The sequence below is a fragment of the Pempheris klunzingeri genome, chromosome 9 (genome assembly GCF_042242105.1).
Source record: "Pempheris klunzingeri isolate RE-2024b chromosome 9, fPemKlu1.hap1, whole genome shotgun sequence".
Classification (NCBI taxonomy): domain Eukaryota; kingdom Metazoa; phylum Chordata; class Actinopteri; order Acropomatiformes; family Pempheridae; genus Pempheris; species Pempheris klunzingeri.
Window position 1 is genome coordinate 18290489 of NC_092020.1, and position 20296 is coordinate 18310784.

The 20296-nt window shown below is 39.8% G+C and overlaps 1 protein-coding gene across 1 annotated transcript in view; it reads right to left on the reverse strand.

Moving 5' to 3' along the window:
• Positions 1-20296, reverse strand: part of diaph2 (diaphanous-related formin 2) — a 352442-nt gene that overhangs the window by 60993 nt on the left and 271153 nt on the right. Inside the window, exon 26 of the mRNA XM_070836524.1 lies at positions 1082-1246. Within this exon, the coding sequence (XP_070692625.1) occupies positions 1082-1246 (165 nt within the window). The remainder of the gene's footprint in view (positions 1-1081; positions 1247-20296) is intronic.

Sequence of the window (20296 nt, forward strand, 5' to 3'; positions counted from 1 at the left end):
AAAGCATGTCAGGGCCAACCAAGGGGATATAAAGACTAAAATAGGTGACCAGAAAACACGGCGCACTCTCCCAAACCAAAACTTTCCAGCATTTTTAGATGAGGGAAGTGAAATCACCCCCAGAACACAAATTAGCAGCTGGCAAGTGGCGAAAAAATGTTTCTACCTTTATTGCTCACTTCCAGATTACAGTTGTATAACACCCTCTCTGGCTCTGTAGGAGTCAAGTCTGAGAAAATAATCCTGATGATGTCACAGTGGGGTTATTTCATCTTGAAAGAATGCTGAAGTCATGAATTGAGGAAATGGAGTTTGAAAGATGTAGGCAATTTTACCCGTTATGGAATGTTTAGTAAAAGCTGTGATTACGTTGCATTATGGGAAGTGATGTACCGAGTGTTTTTAGAGCTTGACCAACACAAAGGACTGAAAGTCAGTGTACATGTTTAGATTTCTTTTTGTGATGGAAATTTGCCTTCCACTCAGTAGAAATATCATTTTATATTTTTAAATAATGATGAAAAAATAAATGTTAACATTTTCTGTTCAAATGCTTGTGGATGCATTATTCTGTTTCTGACTTGACTGTGCATACTTTATACAATCTGTATGTTTAAGTTCTCAGTCACATGGATTATGTTGTATATTTCACTGTAATGTTATTTCCATGCAAGTTTAAGACCCATAGAAAACTTACTACATTTGTCGATTGTTTGTTCTAAATATTACTACACGCGTGCACATAAGCGTGGACGTATCCAGGGCAGCCCTGATGAAAGCATGTTCCTGCACATATGAGCTTCATCCATGACAGTATAACACTGTAATGTTCGCACATGTTTTCACCAGGACCTACTGAAAGTTTAATGAACATGCATGCATGTTTAACACACACATTCTGTTCTCATTTGTTACACATTGGGTGTTCAATGGCACCCAGTGTGTGTATGCAAGTGAAGGAGCGTGCAAAAGAATGTGTGGGTGGTGGCTTCAGTCTACTTTGATGGAACAGTAAAAATGAGACTTTTCATGTACATGTGCATATATACTCACTCATGTACTCATGTACATATGTACTCACCATGAAGAGGATGCGGAAGTTGGCGAGTTCTCCAAAGAATTCCTCCACACTGACCGAGTGCGGATCAAAGGCAAAATAGCTGCCTATGCTCTCGTAGAGTTTTTGCATGTTCTTGTGCATCGTGGAGAGTTTTTCGTACTGCTCCCGGGTATGCTTGCAGAAGCCGTGAGAAGGACAGAGTCAAGGAAAAATGACAAAACATGCCTCAAACGCAGAGAAAACATTTATATACATATTTAAAAGATAATGTAATCAGCAATAAAATGACACCTCACAAATATGTTCATCCGTGAAAAAACAATCCATTGTGAGAAATGATCACTTGAGAAGCTTTATTGCACTCAAAAAGCCCACCGATGTCAAGGTCAGCAAAACAAAACACTGGATAAAGAAGGGTCAGAGACAATCTAATGTGCCATTACAATAACCTCTCCAACTCACTTTGGAGTCAATGGCATGGTGAGCTAATAGCTGCAGCCCTGGAGTAATGGAAAGGTGTTTTGTAGTCAGCAGCATGACACAGATGGTTGCTGGAAAAGCTGATTGCAGTCATTGTTCTATTGTTTCTCCTAACAACAGTGGGGTCAGGTTGTTTTGAACCTCACAGCTCACGTCGCACTGTGTAATTTACTGAACAGGCGGAGCACTTTTCTCCTGGTGAATGGCTATTGACAGCCGGCATCAGTTAAGCATTATCACAGCAGCCACTGACCTCATAGAGTCTGCGCTTGGACACTCCAAGACTCACACACCCCGGGTGGGATGAGGACGACACAACATCACACAACACACACATATACACCAACTTGTATTCCCATGCATGAACACGCTCACAAACAGAGACAAGAATGGAGAAAAATAGAAAAGAAAAGCTCCCTGGTATAACTCCCAGACACGTGAGCTTAAGCAACACTCACGAAGGCTAGAAAAGACATGGCGGGCCACCAAAGTGGAAGAATCCCGTTTAATCTGGCAAAATAGTCTTAAAACCTATAAAAAGGCCCTCTGTAATGCCAGAGCCGCCTACTACTCCTCATTAATAGAAGAAAATAAAAGCAACCCTAGATTCCTTTTTAGCACAATAGCTAGGCTGACAAGGAGCCAGACCTCTGTTGATCCTTGTGTTCCCTTAGAGCTCAGCAGTAACGACTTCATGAGCTTCTTTAATGATAAAATTCTAACTATTAGGGACAAAATTCAGCGCCTCCTGCCCTCAACAGGGTCTGGTCCAACTTCAAACCTAGGAACCATAGAAACAGCTGTTACACCTGATGTGTTCTTGGACTGTTTTCTAGACCATCAACATGTCTCCTAGACCCCATTCCTACTGAACTACTTAAAGAGGTCCTGCCCCTAATTAACACGTCCTTACTGGATATGACAAATCAGTCTTTACTAACAGGCTATGTACCACAGTCCTATAAAATAGCAGTAATTAAACCTCTCCTGAAAAAGCCTACTCTTGATTCAGGTGTGTTAGCTAACTATAGACCTATATCCAACCTTCCGTTTCTCTCCAAGATCCTGGAGAAAGTTGTAGCTAATCAGCTGTGTAATTTTCTAAACTCTAATAGTCTATTTGAGGATTTTCAGTCAGGTTTCAGTTTGTACATATTAATAATGAATCCTCTGTCCACACTAAGGTTAGACATGGAGTTCCACAAGGTTCAGTGCTTGGACCAATACTCTTTATCTTATATATGCCGGGGGACTCCTATGGTGCACTGAGCTCCTCTATTCTCTATCCTCCTCTTCCTCTCCATCATTATGTCTCATGTCAGCCAAATGTCTGCCTCTAACTTGCTATCTTCCCCTGTTGATCCTGTGGATCCTGGTCCTGGCCCTGCTGATGTGGTTCTCAGGTTCCTGTGGGTCCTGGTCCCGGTCCCGCTGATGTGGTTCTCTGGTTCCTGTGGATCCTGGTCCTGGTTCTGCTGATGTGGTTCCCTGGTTCCTGTGGATCCTGGTCCTGGTCCCGCTGATGTGGTTCTCCATCAGCCAATGGATGTGCGTCTGTCCAAGGCTACAGCCTGTCCGTCCTTGGGAGCTGGATCTCTCCTTCACTATGGTGCTCCCGGAGGTTTATCTTTCCCCACTGGGTTTTTTGAGTTTTTCCTTCCCGAAGAAGGAGGGTCATAAAGGGCAGGTGATGCCTCGGACTGATCCATTGGCCTCATCGACTGCTGGACTCTTTATTAGATTGTTTGTTCGCTTACACTTGTTTATTTCAGTGAACTTTGTAAAGCACTGTGAGACAACTCTGTTATTGGGCTATACAAATAAATTGAATTGAAAAAATTGAATTGAATAGATAAATAAAATGAGCTACCCACACTGTAAACTCCATCAGCTCTACTTTCAATGCTTCAGCAACAATGTCCAACACCTGCTGTGTCTTCAATCATTTTCATTTTCCTCCTTAAGAGGCTATAGATATTATAGCTATAATATCTGCAATAGCTCAAAGCTTAAAGTAGAATTAAATTTGGTTAGATTTTTTTAGCTCTGGCCATCATTTCTAATTGCTTACATTTTACTTACAAGTAATTGATGAGGTCTAAGTATGCTGAGGTGTGTGTTTTAGGTAAAATAAAAGCACATCTGCAATGCTGTTGTTCCTTGTTGCACAGGAAAACTGTGAGTGTGTACAACTATGCGAAATATGTTGAAGTTGCCATTTATGTTTATATTCTCCTAAAAAGAAGTTTTCAGACTTTACTCATTATTTTGGTGAGTGACCCTAACAGTGGTAAGAGCCACAAAGTAAAACACAAATTGTACTAGTTCACAGCTTTTCTTGACAAGTATACCAATATGATTGCATCTCAGCATTTTGAACACTGATGCGCTTCCCATTTATAATAAATTTAAATAGTATTTGCACTCACCCAAATCTGACATACCTGGGTTAGTATTAATACTATTTAAATGGCAGTGGATCAAAGATCTTTGCAAAGTCAATCATGACAGAATGCTTGAATTGTCGGGTAAAGGTATAATATTGATCTAAAGTGAGAATGAGCACATGTTCCTTTGATTCTCATATAGTCCCCAATTTAACTGATGATAAAATACATTGACAAGTTCATTGTCAAACAATAGAAGAGAAGCATAATTCAGACTGTTCTTTGCTTTTATATATAATGCTTACTGACTAGGGTAACAGCTTCTTGCTCACTGTGTCATGGTTACAGTTTCGGCAATTAGTGCTCATATGCAGTCGCCTTGGCAACATACACAGGCTGGTGGTGCAGCATGTGGCCTGTGATTGTCAGGGCTAAACAGTTATCTAGATATTGTTCTTTGTGAGCAAGTTGCCTTTATTATGTGAAAGACACTGTTTTTCTTCAATGCCATTTATGTATTGTTTGTTTCTTTCTTTCTTCTGTCATCTTGGTAGACATCCATGTTGAGGTCCAGGGATTGTTCTGTGTCCCTAGGCAAGTTATTAACTTTTTTTCCATGTGGATATAAATAAAACATTTACATGAGCCTTGTTAGTGTGTGATGCATTTGTGATCTTACTGTACATGTAAGCGTGTATGTGTGGAAAGGCCTCTGTGTAGTTTACAGAATAAAGCACTGACAGGGCTGGCTTGTTGGATTACCTCCCTGCAAGCTAGTGTTTACCAAAGCACAGCAGCGATGGCACAGTCCAGGTTAGCAGCAAGCCCACACACCAGCCCAATGGATGGACTCATCTTTCTGTCTTTTTTCTTCACTGTCTCCATCTCCTTGTCTGCCTGGACCTGATTTATCCCTCTTGCTTCTGTCAGACTGCCTTTATCTCTTCTTTTGTCCACCTCCCCCTCACTACACTTGTGTGTGAAAACTCAGGGGCCCGACAGATAGATGTACAAGTAAAACTTTGCCAAAGAAAGATATCTTTTTAACATCCAAACTCCTGTCAGTGTTGTGCTGTATTTGAGTTCTATTTGTTCGGTGAAGTCTGAAAATGATCCCTTTCCAGGGACCAATCTACCATGAGCAATGCCATATGGTACAGCGTCATTTATTAGTGAAACTGAACCTCAGTGCTTCACCTAAAAATACAACTGCAGACAGTTTCAATAGCTAGACTGAGCTTCATTTAAAATGCACCCTCTCAACAATACCTAATTGGTCAGAATAATAAATGACTCCAAAGGATAAAATAATTGTAAAGTCACGAAAAGCATAAATATGTATAGTGCTAAACTGAGAGCTGAAAAGAAGGACCAGCAACAGGTTTGTGCCAAAAAGCGAGCCAAACATTAATGTATTAATCTAGCAGCAAAAGACGTACATGTTGTTCTGGCATGGAAATGCTTATCAACATCATTTAGATACAATATTGATTCCACTTTACAACAGTCCACAGTGCCTTTAGCCCAGGAAATGTTCAGACCACAACTGTTGCCTCCCTTGAAGAATGGTAGTTAAAAAAACATTGAAGCAGTGGTTACTTTTGGTGCTTGTTGTGGCTTCTGGCTCTGGGTGTTTCTTTTTCTCCCCTTCTCGCTCTCTCTCTTTTAGTCTCTCTCACACGCACTGAAATACACATGTATGCACATGCACAGCGGTAGATGTGTCCCACTGGGGACTGGACTGAGGCTGGCTGGGCTTTTGCTCCTTGTATTTCCACATCAAAGACATGTCATATTGATGGAGCCTGACGCACATCATCCTGCAGCAACACAACGGGTATGGTAGGGCCTTCATCAAACACACACATGCACTATATATATATTTATATATACACACACACACACACACACACACTATGTATATATTCTATATTCTATTCTGTGTGTGTGTGTGTGTGTGTATATATATATATATATATATATATATATATATATATATATATATATATATATATATATATATATATATATATATATATATATATATATATGATGTGTTTGACATAATCATTTTTTGAATGTCAGGTTCTTTCCTTTTCCAAAGTTTTCCAGTCACTGTAGAGGTTTTCTTCTCTCCTTTTCAAAAAAAATGATTATTTTTCTATTTCTTTCTCCTTTCTTTCTGTCTACCACTTTCTTTTTCAAACATATTCCCTTTATAATTCTCTTTTTACATTTCCCCTTTATACTCTCTCCATTAAACTATCTCACTAAAACAAGAACTCCCATCTTTCTCTCCTGCTCAGAGTGAACTTTCAGAAGTATGCTGTCTGAGCTTTGTCTGGTATTCACGTCACTTGGGCTTGAAGCAGAGCAAGGAGCAGAGGCGAGGGGTCTCATGGTAAAGCATCATGCAGCCTTTGGTTGCCCCGACTCTGTTTGTCAGTCTATGCTCTTCTCCTTTAGCCGTCCTCAGAGAAGTGCTACCGCCTGCACTTCCTGTGCACTGAACCTCACCAACGCAGAGGAAGACAATTGCTCCAGGGCTGGAGGGCTCAATGTTGCAAATGTGGATGTTTCTATAAGATATCTGTGGTATGCATATGCTAATGGTCAAATTAGTGCACTTAATGTTGCAAATACAGGCGTTTTATACCCCTGTGCCTTGTCTTAATTGAATTCCTGCATAGTCTTGAATTACTATTATTAAATATTACAATATCTGAAGCTAGCACAATTGGAGGATAAACAATTATAATTCAAAAAGGGCTTGTGGAACAGCAGCAAGTCACTAAACATATCATGCGAAGGCTTGGCTTACACAAGTTCCTGACAGTGTCATATGTGACTTGATTTACAAAGGCAATGCCAGATGTGAAATGTGACGCCAGTGGCAGTGCTCTACTAGTTCATGTTTTTATAATTCTCTCTCTCAAATATTCTGTTGTTGCAAAAACCCACCCTGTCCTTGTAAAAATCTAGAATTAGTTCTTTGTCCTGCCACAGTGTCCTCATTACTGTGTTACTGTGTTAATCAGTCATTTTTTATCTGTGCGTGTAACGTGCCAGAAAGGGTACATTTAACACCAGTAAGCTGCGATTAAGGGTGCTCATTTTTAACGCCACAAAGTGACATCAAAATCATATCCAAGTCAGACTTACCCTAGATGTACAAAAAAAAAAGCCAGAGCCAGACTCCATTCAATCTCATGATAAAACCCAGAGAAAGAGGAGAAAAATACATTTATGAGCCAAAACTAAGTTTTCACAATGGCCACCTATGAGGATGGCAATAAATTACCTGGTTTGTTTACCTGTGCGCATGAGAGAGTTATTAAAGTGCTGCATAAAACCCTACAGTGGGGGCCCAAAAAGCCTCCTTAATAAATCTCCTGTAACCTAGTTGCATTAATGTTTATTTAATGCTTTTCCTATGTGCTTGTTGCCCCCTCCATCCAAGGCCCCACACTAAGCCTGCTTTTCTCCAAACCCCACCGTCCCTGCTCCCTTTATCCCCACACCTACTGCCAACAGCCCCTGTGGGCCAAATTACACCAAAGCTGCCCACTGACTGGACACAACCCATCATGTTGAGAGTGAGAGCAGAATGAGAGAGGGATGAAGGAATGGTGTGCAGTTGTAGGGCACAGAGTGAGAGTGTGAACACAGAATATTAGATGTAAAAAGTAATCCTAGCTACTCAAATATGTGTATGAATGCAACAGCTCATGTCTTCATTTTTTAATAATACATTTAAAATTCTTTGTGTATGCCGCTTGCTTCTTTTATTTAAAAAGTTCACATTTTTCACTCGTAATTCTTTTTCTTAACTTTAGACATTAAGTGTGAATAAGCTGAAGCTGAGAGAAAGGCAAAGCTTCATTAATACAGTGTTGCTCTGACGTTACATTATTCCTCACCATATTGTAAGTCAGGTTCCTAAGTGAGTAGGACAGGACTGTGCCGTTGTGTGTGGTGATACAAGCAGGAGAAGGTCTGTAGGGTGAGCAGAAAAGAGGCTGACAGGATCCTGAGTTGGGCTGTGGCACCGACATGGGGCTCTCAGAGGGAATTAACAGAGCAGCCAGTTCTGGGAAATTGGGGTGTGACCTGGTGCTGTGCTGAGGTGGATGGAGGGATGAGGAAAAGTGTGTGAGAGGAAAGGTAGGGAGGATATAGTGAAGAAAGGGAGTGCAGGAAGGAGGGAGGAGTTGCCAACATTTTAAGGAGGCAGTATACTGCATATTTTAAGGTATAGATCACATTCTGTGCTCTGATTTCAATCTCAGAAAAGAAGAATAAATGTCCGTAAATAGCATTATCTGATATAAAACTGTCTTTTCTTCAATGCTCTACTTAAAAACAATTGTAAGCTCAGAGTGATACTAAAGTCTGCAACCATTCTAACATTTCCATCAAAGCGACTGCCCTCTCAATCAGTTAAATTTAGCCAAAAACATGCTCACAATGAAAATGTTAATATGCTGATGTTAAGCTGATAGTGTTTACTATGTTCAAGGTCTTATTTAGCATGCTAACATTTACTAATTTAATTCATCTTCAAATTAGATGAAAACTCAGGACATGACCAAATTTATTACATTCATTTTCACCATCTGAGGATCATGATTGTCTGCAAAAGATATTTCACTCCAATAGAACATTGCCATTGTGGTGCAAAAGGAAAAGTCAGGGAATCACCAAAGTCATAGGAATACACTATCTGGGAACCATGAATATCTATACTAAAGTCTATGGGAAAATGTCTGCAACAAATTTCATTGCCATCCATCCAGTTGCTGAGATATTTATGTCTGGATCAAACTGGTGGAGAGACAGATGGATCGGCCAACGTTGTCATTCCAGGAGCCCTGCCACAACCATGGCTAATAAAAAAAACTGCAAATTTACAATTAGTTGTCTAGTATCTTTGAACAAGACAGGACCAACCTGCATTTGGTAACTGATTATACACCACTCTGGACAGAAATTGATTCAATACTAAATATAAAACAGAATACAAGAGAATGTGTTTTTGGCCCCTATAATCTCAGCTCATGTAACATGGGAATCTCTTTGTTGTGCGCAAGAATTCAACTCAGGTTCATTTCACGTGGTGAAAATGATTAAATCTGTACCAAACCAAATGCCTTAGTGAAACAATACTCTACAAATTGCTGGACTTTGTCCAAAGTAATCAAAACAACACCTTGGATGAAAATCAACAGTGTGCCATCGAGAAACTCTATCCCGTTGATCACTGCACACATGCAGACACACCAAATTGTATCTCCTTTTCCCCATTCTGTCTCTGTCTCTGTTGGAATACAGAGGGTGCCAACAGGGTGGTGATTATTTGAGGCCATCCCTTCAGAAAATGTAATTAATGTAATACTTCAGTGTGCTGCTGCAGCGATCAGACTCTATCTTAATCCTTCCTACCTCAATCCCTTCAATGTTTTTATACATACAAATATGTATCATGTACCATGGGCTGGTAAACAAGGGTTGCTCAATCAATCAGATATTAATGGTGATCAGGATCTTGGTTCCCCATAATTAAATGATCAACTTCATCAAATTCATGACAATGATCAAATTCATTCGTATGTGTGTGGTGTCCTCATAGAAAAGTCTGATGAACAACAAATCAAGCGCTTCCTGAACTAACATACAGCTGTGGTGATTGATGGGCTTTGGCTTCACTTTTGGGGAGCTGTAATGCTGCTTGCATGTGCACCTTGCAGCGGTGGCCTGTGCAAAATGTATCATCATCATTGGAAGTATTTCAGATTTAGAGCAAGTGATGTTACGCAGGAACAAACCATATGCAAAAAGTGCATGAGAGTAAAGCAACACAACTAACTTATTAAACCACCTGAAAAAAAACACCACAAACTGCAGTACAATAAATGCATGCAGGCCAACAAGAATAATGTAATCCCCCTGTAATCCCCGTTTTTGTCTAGCATCAACTCAGACATTCATAACAGTGATGCTGTATAACACGTCACCGCAACTATTTCATTTTGGGTAAAAAGTTTTGGTACAAGCTTATTTATATTATGCTTCTAGGAGATGAACTTTGAAGGACTAGTCTTATTCCGATGTGAGGATATGAATACGATTTGTAGCACAACAAAGACTGCACTGTTTATTCAAATGTGAAAGTGCTATGCTATTTAAATGTAAAGTAAAACGTATATATTCATATCATTGCACTTTACATTTAAATAGCATACAAACACACACATCTACACTATATAGAGTGTACAGTGGTGTACATCAAATATGAAGATGGTATATACAGTATATATATATTTAATAGCTGTCAGCGATGTGTTTTTTTCACATTAGAGGTTCAGTGAATTATATCACCACTTTGACACAGGGGTCATAACCTTTCCTCACCCTACACTCCTCTCCATCATCTCCCCTACAGCTATCATCACTCCTACCTCCTTTTTCTCTTAAAATTAAAAGCCAGACTTGATGTCAATTTTACTGTCAATTTATTCTGCCCGTCTGTCTCTGAAATATTTATACCTGTAGAGAGGAAGGTTGCTTCTGCTTAAGCATTCAAAGCTCTTCACTACAGCACCCAGCTGGTGTTGGAACAAGTCAATGGGGGGTGGGGGTGTAATGACTACATCTGATAAAGGAAAAGAGACCGTATAAATTAGATATGAGGGGATTAGGTCCATGGGAATGACCTGTTGAATCATGGATAGGCTATTGAAAAAAGAGAGGGCGTGCAGGAAAGATAATTTGGTGTCCACTATAACGGTGGTGGGGAGTGAGCATATGCGAACACAGTCCCATTAAGATTATTGACAAACACACACACATCCACACAATGTTTTATCTTTGATAACCTTTTATGGTTGCTGTCATCCTTTCATCCTTATCCAAAGCAATCTCATGTCACCTCAATGCCCGGGGTGTGTGCCTCTCTGTGTAATTTTCACAGAGTGGAGACAAATCCACTGTGTTTACAATGTTCATACTTGTCAAATTGTAAAAGGTCAAGCCTCTCGCTTCCCTTGACGCTGATCTAATCGGTAAACATCAATCCCTACCTCTACGTTACAATGGCTCGCAAGATGCCCCTTGAAGAGACAAGTATGTGCGAGAACACAGGCATCATGTGTGTCATTTTAATAGTGAGCTTGTAAACAAAATGAAAAAGCTTAACATCCATAAGGAAACCCAACTAGACAGTTTGTATGCAATGTAGATAAGTACAGGTTTCAATTCTTATCATCTGGAAATGATTTAGATGCTAGTGATACCCAAAGTTACACATTCATTGATTTGGTCTTCAATGAATCGAATCACAACCGTCTTTCCCTCAGCACTGATAGAGCTGGTTGAATCTGGTAGAAAAAGGAATTCAATCTTTTCTTCTCATAATTACACATTCTTTCAGTGTAATTATTGTTCTGAATAATCAGTGTTGCTCTGTATGTCTGAAGTAGCATACTATATTTGCTTTATCAACACAGCTAGCTACGGTGGCAAACACAATTGCTGCCATTGGTGCTGCACTGTGTCTCATTTACATTGCCCCACTTTCTGACCTGACTCGCCTTATTCCTGGATAATATATTATAATACTAACACACTATGTTCCTAGCCTCCTATTGGGGAGGAAAGTCAGCTATTTCCTTGCAGTATGATCAATTTAAAAGACTTGTCTGGCTTTGCTACTGAGGGAGTACAAAGAATGCGTGGGATGCACAGTATAGACTTGTTTCCTTGCACATGACATGCCTATGTAGTTCTATGCAACGATGACAGTGATGAATCGCAATTGCTGGTCTGTACTTTTTGTTTTCATGCTCTGTCCCTGTCTCTCTGCCTCTTTGTTTTAGCTGTCTTTATCTGCCTCTAACAAGACTTTTGCAAAGTCACTCTCACACAGAAATGCACGTTCATTGTCAAGCCTGTTTTCACCAGATCGTCGCAACTGTAGGTGTATTACAGTCATACTTATTTATGTTTTTTACTGTGCATTTTTAACATGTCCACTTCCTGTTCATCCATCAGGACATTAGACGCACACGACAGGCCCTTCAAAATGTAAAACACACAAAAACAAGGCACCAATCTGCTGTACCCATCCAACTAAAACCTTTTCTTGTCTGTGTCTGCACTTTGTGATTTAGTTTCAAGAAAAGTAAAACAATGAAAATGGTTGCTAAAAAAACAAAATATCGTAGTCAATTGCAATTAATATGAATGTTGGAAAATTTGAACAATTTTATGTGAAAAATGTGACCCAGGTGTGGTCAAAGCATTCCCACGTTACATGTTCTTTATGTGATCGCCATGCATAAAGCAGGAAATAGGACCTCTTAGGTGGCCATGTAATGGGTGCCTTTTTAACAAACCAGTGCGACAGGGTGGTTTGCAAATGGACAGCATCTCAAGCTGCCTTTGATGTGTGCTTCCAGAATAACAGGGAATGTTTTAAATGTCAGAGGAATCTCCTGTCTTCATGGTGGACTGTTATTCTGTGCTGCACAATGAACAGAACATTGACTACAGTTGAATTTCTTGATATTATGCAAATTACATTGATATAGTGTAAATAACTCAACGATAAAATCAAGCATTGTTCTGTTCGGGTTGAGAGGAAGGGTTTGCTAGTGGATATGGAGAATATTATTTCCATAATCCACAACAAAGACTGATTTATTCAAATCAGTCAGATATGTGAGTGCATGTCTGTGGGAAAGGAAGAAATCTGACTCCTAGCAAAGTCCACCCATGTGGTTTGTGAAACTAATCATTACAATGCTCAAATGAAATGAAAATTAGCATTCAGCAGCAGCATTATTTTATTCAATTTATTTATTCAAAATATTAATTCAAACAAGATCAACCTTATCATCAAAAGTAAGGCAGTTTGGGGCAACAGCTCCTATTTATTTGGATTGGTAACTTTTAACTGTTTTCATCAAACAGCCGCATTGAAGGTGGTTGTATTTTTAGGCATTTTTAGAGCGCAATTAATCAACAATTGGTCAAGTTTTGTTTGTAGAGGCTGAGTTGGAAAAGAAAGGGAGAGAGAGAAAGACAGATAGAGAGAGAGAAAGAGAGACTGTATATTGATCAGATTCTTTCAGTAAGACCACTGGCCCAGCAGCTAGCGTGACAGAGTACAGCTACATTCAATAGCCTTATCATTACCACAGCACAAACCCATTCAGCAGGTCAGCCTATTTGGCCTGTGGTTCAGTGCATGTGTGTTTGTGTGTGTCTGCGTGTAGGTATGTGTGCGTGAGTGCATGCAGGGGGAAGAAGAGGGGATAAATTTCGATTCTTTAAGCCAATGAATCCCATTATAAGACCACTTACAGCACATTTCTTTGTTCAGAACACTTTCAGCCTAATGAAGTGTCCTAAGAGTAGAGTTGGAAGTAAAAAGAAGATGCTATCCACTAAAGAGTGTTGTAGAGCACAGGTTAAAGTTACTGGTGGACAAAACCACTTGCAAAGTCAGAGGATAGTTGATGCTACTAAACAAAGTTTGCCTCGTAAATCTAAACTTGAGGGCCCAAAAGAACTTTGCATATTGTAGTGTAATCATTAAGTTCAGCTTCCCATAGCTGCACCGTAGTGCTCTGTGAGTGACATGCTGTAAATTGCACCCAATTTTCACAAGTGACAGAGAGGCACGACAAACACAACATGGAGAAAGTCAAACCATCAGTGCTATAGAATTAGGCTTAAATTGGGTTCCTTTAAATACAAAAGAACGATCACCTCCTTTATTAGATTACAGTCAGACATGAGTGGCAGAAGTAGCTGTCAAAGAAAGGGAGCAAGACAAGGACAGATGCAGACTGTGGAGAAAGGAATAATGGAGTCGTCTCCATTGGCAACGCAGAGGCACAGAGACTATTTTTAGCAAATTAATTTAAGCCTCTAAATAATTAACTGATAATTATCTGGCAATCAAGGGTAAGATAAAATGATCTCCCCAAGAGTTTTTTTGTCATGTGGCTCAGCAGGCGGACAGAGGAGCTCTGTGTGACTCGCCAGTCAAAAGACTGGTGGGTGTCATGTTGCAGAAAGGGAGGAAAAAAAATGACGGGAAATACAGTAAGATGTACTTGCTAGAAACCAAGTGGATTTGCCAATGATTAGTGCTAATGAGAGACAGAAAACTGGCAGTTACAATCAATTTGTTTGTGGAATAATAGATGTGTGTAGCAGCTGTCTTCCATGTGTTTGTCACACATGTTTATGCATGCACACACATGTAAATATAAACAACGATGGAAGGCACAAGTGTGCATAAATTCTTAAAATGTTAGCTTACAAACATCACCATAAAATGCAATGAGTATTTCTCTTCAATCTTTACAAATGCGTATCTAGTTGTCAAGATTTTTCCAGATAGTGTGGGTATAATTAAATGAAGAGAAATGACTAAAAGTTCAGTAGTTTGGGGTGTAAATTTAGCGGTGTGGTAGTGGATGTTTTGTGTCCATGTTAGGTTATCTCCACACCTGACCCTGACAAGATTTCCTCGAAAGAGGGAAGAGGAATGCAGGGAGAGAGCGCTGACAAGCAGTTGATGAACTGCCTCTGGCTATGTGAGTGTGTCCTCCAACCTGTAAAAATAAAAGTAACTTCATTGCCAGTTTATCTCCTTCTTTCCAAGTCTTTCCTCTCCCTTCTTGTCTTAATCTCTTTGACCCTCTCATATTTTATTTCTGCCCTCCCTATCTTTATCTTTTTTCGTTACCTCCTCGGTATTCCCAGGAATGACCAAATCTGACAATCCATCTTTCTCTCTGTCACCTGCATATTTTAGTGGATTCCTTAACTCTTACTAACATTGCCCATCTGGCAGCTGATTTTAATGGGATCCAAATAAAACAACATACCACCACAGGAGTAGAATGCTTATGGACCACTGGCACCCATTTGTTGGAAGGAAATTAGCTTTTTTTTATGAGAAAAGATAAGAGTCGTGTGTTTATAAGGGAGAATATGTGGAATATGGGTGTCAAGGTACTTGTATTCCGACTGGAAATCCTTGCTACGGATCATTTAGTATAGTAGGTGCTTACAAACCGAACAAAAGCATTTTTTTAACCACTACATGTGCTGAACTTTTTGGAAGTCTATTTAAAATCCCCCATAGCAAAATATAACTTTTGCAAAGTTGTTCATTGAGTTCATTCACACCCTATGAAGAAATACCGGCCACTAAGCACTCCCACATGACACATGGGGAATGCCAATGACAGCCCAGCCTCCATGACTACAGTTCAAGTATAGTTAACTTTCCAAATGCTGCACCTTACTGGAAAATTCTTTTATTATATTTCTAATTGATATAAAAGAATATTTATTTCAATTTGCCTTTGAATTAATTTAACTTTTCTCTTTGTAAGTTGCAGTTGGTTGCAGCTGTATATTAAATGTTTTTTATTTAAGAGAGAGCCATAGTTTGTTCAGTTAACAATTGTTAAATGAAGAAAAAGCAATTTTGTGCTTCTTTTTTTTTGTACTTGTTATTGTATTGTAAACTTTCAGAGCCATGACAAAACAAAGATATATTTTGAACTGTGATTTGTGTGTACTGTTACATCCCTAATGCCAGACATATGTTTGCATAATGTGTCCTTCCTAGGGGTTGGGATTACAGACAGGCCACAATTAGCTTGACGATGTGATGTGCTTTGGTAAGAGCTGAGGTTGACAGACCTGCCTAGACTCCCCACTGTGCAACCTTTTATAAAATCAATGCCACCACTAAATCCAACTCTCCCCTGTGGAGCTGGACCCTGTTACAGAATCCTTCCCATTCCAGTGTGGGTTGGAAAACAGAGACAAACAGATAAATTAGAGCCTCCAGCCTGTCTACCATTGTGAAGTACACATGTATATATACACATGTACTCTTTATATACTGTATGTATAAAGGAATTGTTTTAACGAAACACAAACCCCTACAATTGAATTTCACTTTCTTCAGCCAATTATATTTTCTCTTCTCTACCGACACATAGTGCTATTAGTGTGTGTACTGCAAAAATCATTGTTATTGGCTTGAGTGGTTGTCAATGGATGACATGCCAAAAATGTTTTGGGGGCTTTGTACACATCCAAGAACAAGATCCTAACAGTGAGTGTGGGGAAAACATTTGCCCCCTATATTCCAAACATTTTGTCCTCCCTAGAGAATACTGCAAGAAATACATACTATGACAACATGAACACAAACGATTATGAGGAAGCAGAGAGGGGAAGGAGGGCAAGTTGTTAGTAAATAGACATTAAACATATTGTTTTGTCTTTTCAACTTGCACCCCAAGGAAGGAGCTTTCTAAGACTGTTCCCTGAGCTCATATTTATAGAGGTACTGACTTTGGGCACTTGAAAACAGTTGGTTGTGGTGTTGGTGAAAAAGCGAAACATTAGGACCCATACATCTCCATGGCAAATTCTGATTCTGATTCTGATTCAAATGTAACATCCATTCATTACTGCAGTGTACATATTTCTTAGCAAATGACAAGCAAAGCGACCGAGATCAATGTAGGGACTTATTACTTTCACCAAATCATTATGAAGACAGGTATTACACATGTAACACACGGCAGCACTACAGGTATGTGGTTTGGCTGTGCTGCCTGCTACAACCGCTCTGTCATTTGGCAGTCCGTTGCTCTAATTTGCATCAGATTACATGCCCACAGTGGCAAACGCTCCATAACGGGTAGCATCATCCTCTGCAGGTGGCAGGGGAAGAAAACGCAAGTTGGGGACACAGAAATGATCTGCCTCCTCAAATACTCTCTCGTCATTGGTTGATTGTTGCTCTGATGGCATCCATTTGTGCTCTGAGATATCATTTTTCTCTCTTCATTAACATCAGCTGCACCACTCCACAATGTGGACACATCACCCCAGTTATCTTCTTAATTACCATATTCCATCCTTTTGTTTTCATTCTTGGCCTGCTGTTAAATGAAATATTATAGATTTGATAGGCCACTATACAACCACTTCAAAATAAAGCAACTTTCTGTGATCGTGCATACAACATCTGCATTTTAATTGTGACTTACAGTACTGTGTGTGAGTTACAATGTGTGTTGGGTAGGGGTTTTTAAATAGACTAAATGCAGCCCACCTTTTATCTATCTCGGTAGGGGTGGGTGGTGGGTTGATGGTGGTATTGAGCAGGAGAACAATCTATATCAGTCATTAAAATGCAAATGTGTTTACCAAGTCTAGCTTTGATGCTGCGCTAATAACAAGCAGTAGGGAACAATCATGAATCAAACTTGTGTAGCGACCTATTGAACGCACGCCGACGCCATGTAATGAAACAAGAGCAGAAATAAGAGCAGTTTCGACAGTCAATACAAAATCTTGTCATTATCTCGGAACGTGAAACAGAGAATTAAGCAGCACGAGATGATGCTGGCACAATTCCAAAGCTGTGTTTCAAAGGAAACCTAGATCCCGTGCCCTAAATTAAAGACTTTTGCAAGTGAGACAGATAGGAAGTGCTGTAAATAAGCATGGCTGAAAGCACAGCACCTGTTTATGCATTGTAATCCAGTGCAGCTGGATAGATTGCAGGTAGCACCATGTAGGGTCCCCCTGCTGACTGAGTAAAGTAAGGTGCAGCATTGAGATGATAACGCACCAGGGTTCTTAAACGAATACGTAAGATACCAAGGCAGTACCTCTAATTCAAGGCGTCCCCTCTAATATAACTGTGACTGGCTTGTGACCCCTAAAAATGAAACTGAGTCTACTTGTGACCCCTTATCACAGGTTGCATATCTATAAGAGATGTGAGCAGCTCATTTAAAGAGTAAGTGTGGCACAAATGTTTCTTTTCACTGTCAGATTTAAAGATGTTGGGATTGGAAAAAAAAAAAAAGAAGTGGTTTGAAGGATATCTGATGTCGGTGGCACAATATGTCATTACATATTAGACAGAAAAAAGTCAATCTCAGGGAAAATACCTTAATTCATCTGCGATCTCTCATTAGGCACCTAATTCACCGTGACGTCTCCTTTCCCCTATTGGCCAGTGATCTGTGAATATGTAGATAACTATCAAGCAACACACACAGACTGGAATAAATAAACTCCAGATGAGTGTAGCACAGCAAAGGAAAGTTTGGTCCCTCCCTCTACGTAGGGCCAATTACAGAAACCAGTGTTTAGATGAGATGGTAGAAAAAAAGGAATTAAAGGCGTAACAGGAGAGTGAGAAACCTTTGGATGACGCTTTCAGATTGAATAACTGAATTTAAGAGGGGTTGTGAAACTCACTGGCAGCCCTTTTTGTCATACATTGGAAAAGTACAGTAGCCAGTAAATTAATGTATAACCCAACTACAGCTATTTCCTCAGGTCCTTAGTTTAGCAAATAACTACTTTTACGTCCAGAGGCACAACGTATTATAGTCCCTTTTTAATCACCGCTCAATTATAAGATAAAAAAAGGAAACGACATAAACTTGCAGAAGAATAAAAAAAATGGCGGAGCTCTCACATGTGTGGAAATAATATGAAGTGCTCCAAAAATGTAGTGGATACCCTGGGACTCTGTGTGGCAACACAAAGCCATGTGGGGCTCTGTTCAGAATATCTACTCACTCACACAATCTCTTCCTCTTTGAATCCTGAAAAGAGTTAACAACCCACTTTCGAGCTTAGTCAATCTGAGAGAAAGGGATAAAGAGAAGAAAGGGGATGAGTAACATGAGAGAGTGAGGACAAGGAAGTAATAGATGGGTGAGGGAGAAAGAAAGAGAAAGCGAGAGAGAGAAAATGGGGGTCTCATCTTTTGCAAATCGTATCATCTCTGTAAAAGCGGACAGAGAGATAGAGATGAGCATTACTACTAATCTCCGATCCGCACCTTGAAAAGAAGTCTAACTTTCATTTGCCACTGACAAGCTCCCTCTTGTGATCCCTGTAGATGACAAAGGCACGGAATGAACAGATTACATAGTGTATTTACTGTTCTACAGTATGTAATAAATCTCCAGTACAGAATCTGCTTCCTTGATTGTAATGAACTCAATTTGATTTATTTCATAAATGTTTTTAAACACTACAGCTTTTGAAAAAAATATGCATTATTATATATAAAGTCTCAGTAGACTGTGAAATTAAAACTAATCACAGACAGGATTATTATCTCTGATCGGCCTTGCATCAGGGACAATACTTGATACTACTCTATTTTAGATCAAATCTAATAAGCTTAAAGGTAAGTATAGGGCTTAGTATTCATTTGTGGATAGAGAAGCACATTCTGTACATAGTTCACTTGTAATATGATAAGGAGATATTGTTGGGGGATTAGGTTATCTCTCAGGAGATCTATTAGTGGATAAGTCCTACTGGCTGTCTTATGAATCATTACCTTACTGGTTACAATCTGATCTGCACATGCTCTCCCTCAACTACCAACACAGTGACCATATACACACATGCACGAACACGCAAGTAAAGTTGAGGCACGCACACAATGATTTAACCCTTGTGCCTGACTGCAGGCAGATGCATTTCCAAGACATGACATAACAATGGAAACCCAACATACAGTGGCCAAGTGGTGCACTGAAAGATCACTTAGGGTGCCATTCAGCTTCAGCAAAAAGAATTGACAGATGGGAATCAGTGGATTGTCACCCCGTGTCCACAGCACAGCAGGGAATATCCATAGCCCCGTGTGGGATGATAACCAGAAAGGTTGTGAACAAACACTGCATGGGCTGTAAATCCTGAAATAACAGCTAAAGTGACATTAAATAACACAGGTGCTAATCTTCTTCATGGGGAATCCAGTTTCAGTCAAACTGGCTCCAGCAGAGTGCTTTTTGGCTATTAGCACAATAACCAAAATGGAGGACTTAAACAGGATGAAAATGGAGAGGCAATCTGTAGGATAATTCTGTGAAGAACGCCACAAAGTCTAACGCGATTATTAACATGCTGGCAGTATATTTCACCAGCCTTGCCCCGTCATTACACATTCAGCTCAGACAGCATCCTGTACCACAGTCACGCCTGTGATATTTAGCAAGGAAAAAAAGACAACAAACTTAACAGTGCTCCTGCACAGAGCCTAAGGGTTGGACGGGTGAAATTCAATCCACTTTTTTTTTTCTACCTGTTAGAAATCTATTAGAGGCCAATAAGGACGCTGAAGGGAGAAGGTTTGAGATATTTCAGGTCAGCCCCTGAGGTTAATTGTTGAGTCGTCTGTCTGGTCAGTGAGGGGATCACTGTGTGAAACCAATCCTGAAGGCAGGGGATGAACGGGGAGTGTGGATGGCATTCAGGAGATTAGAGCAGTTGATGGGAGAGG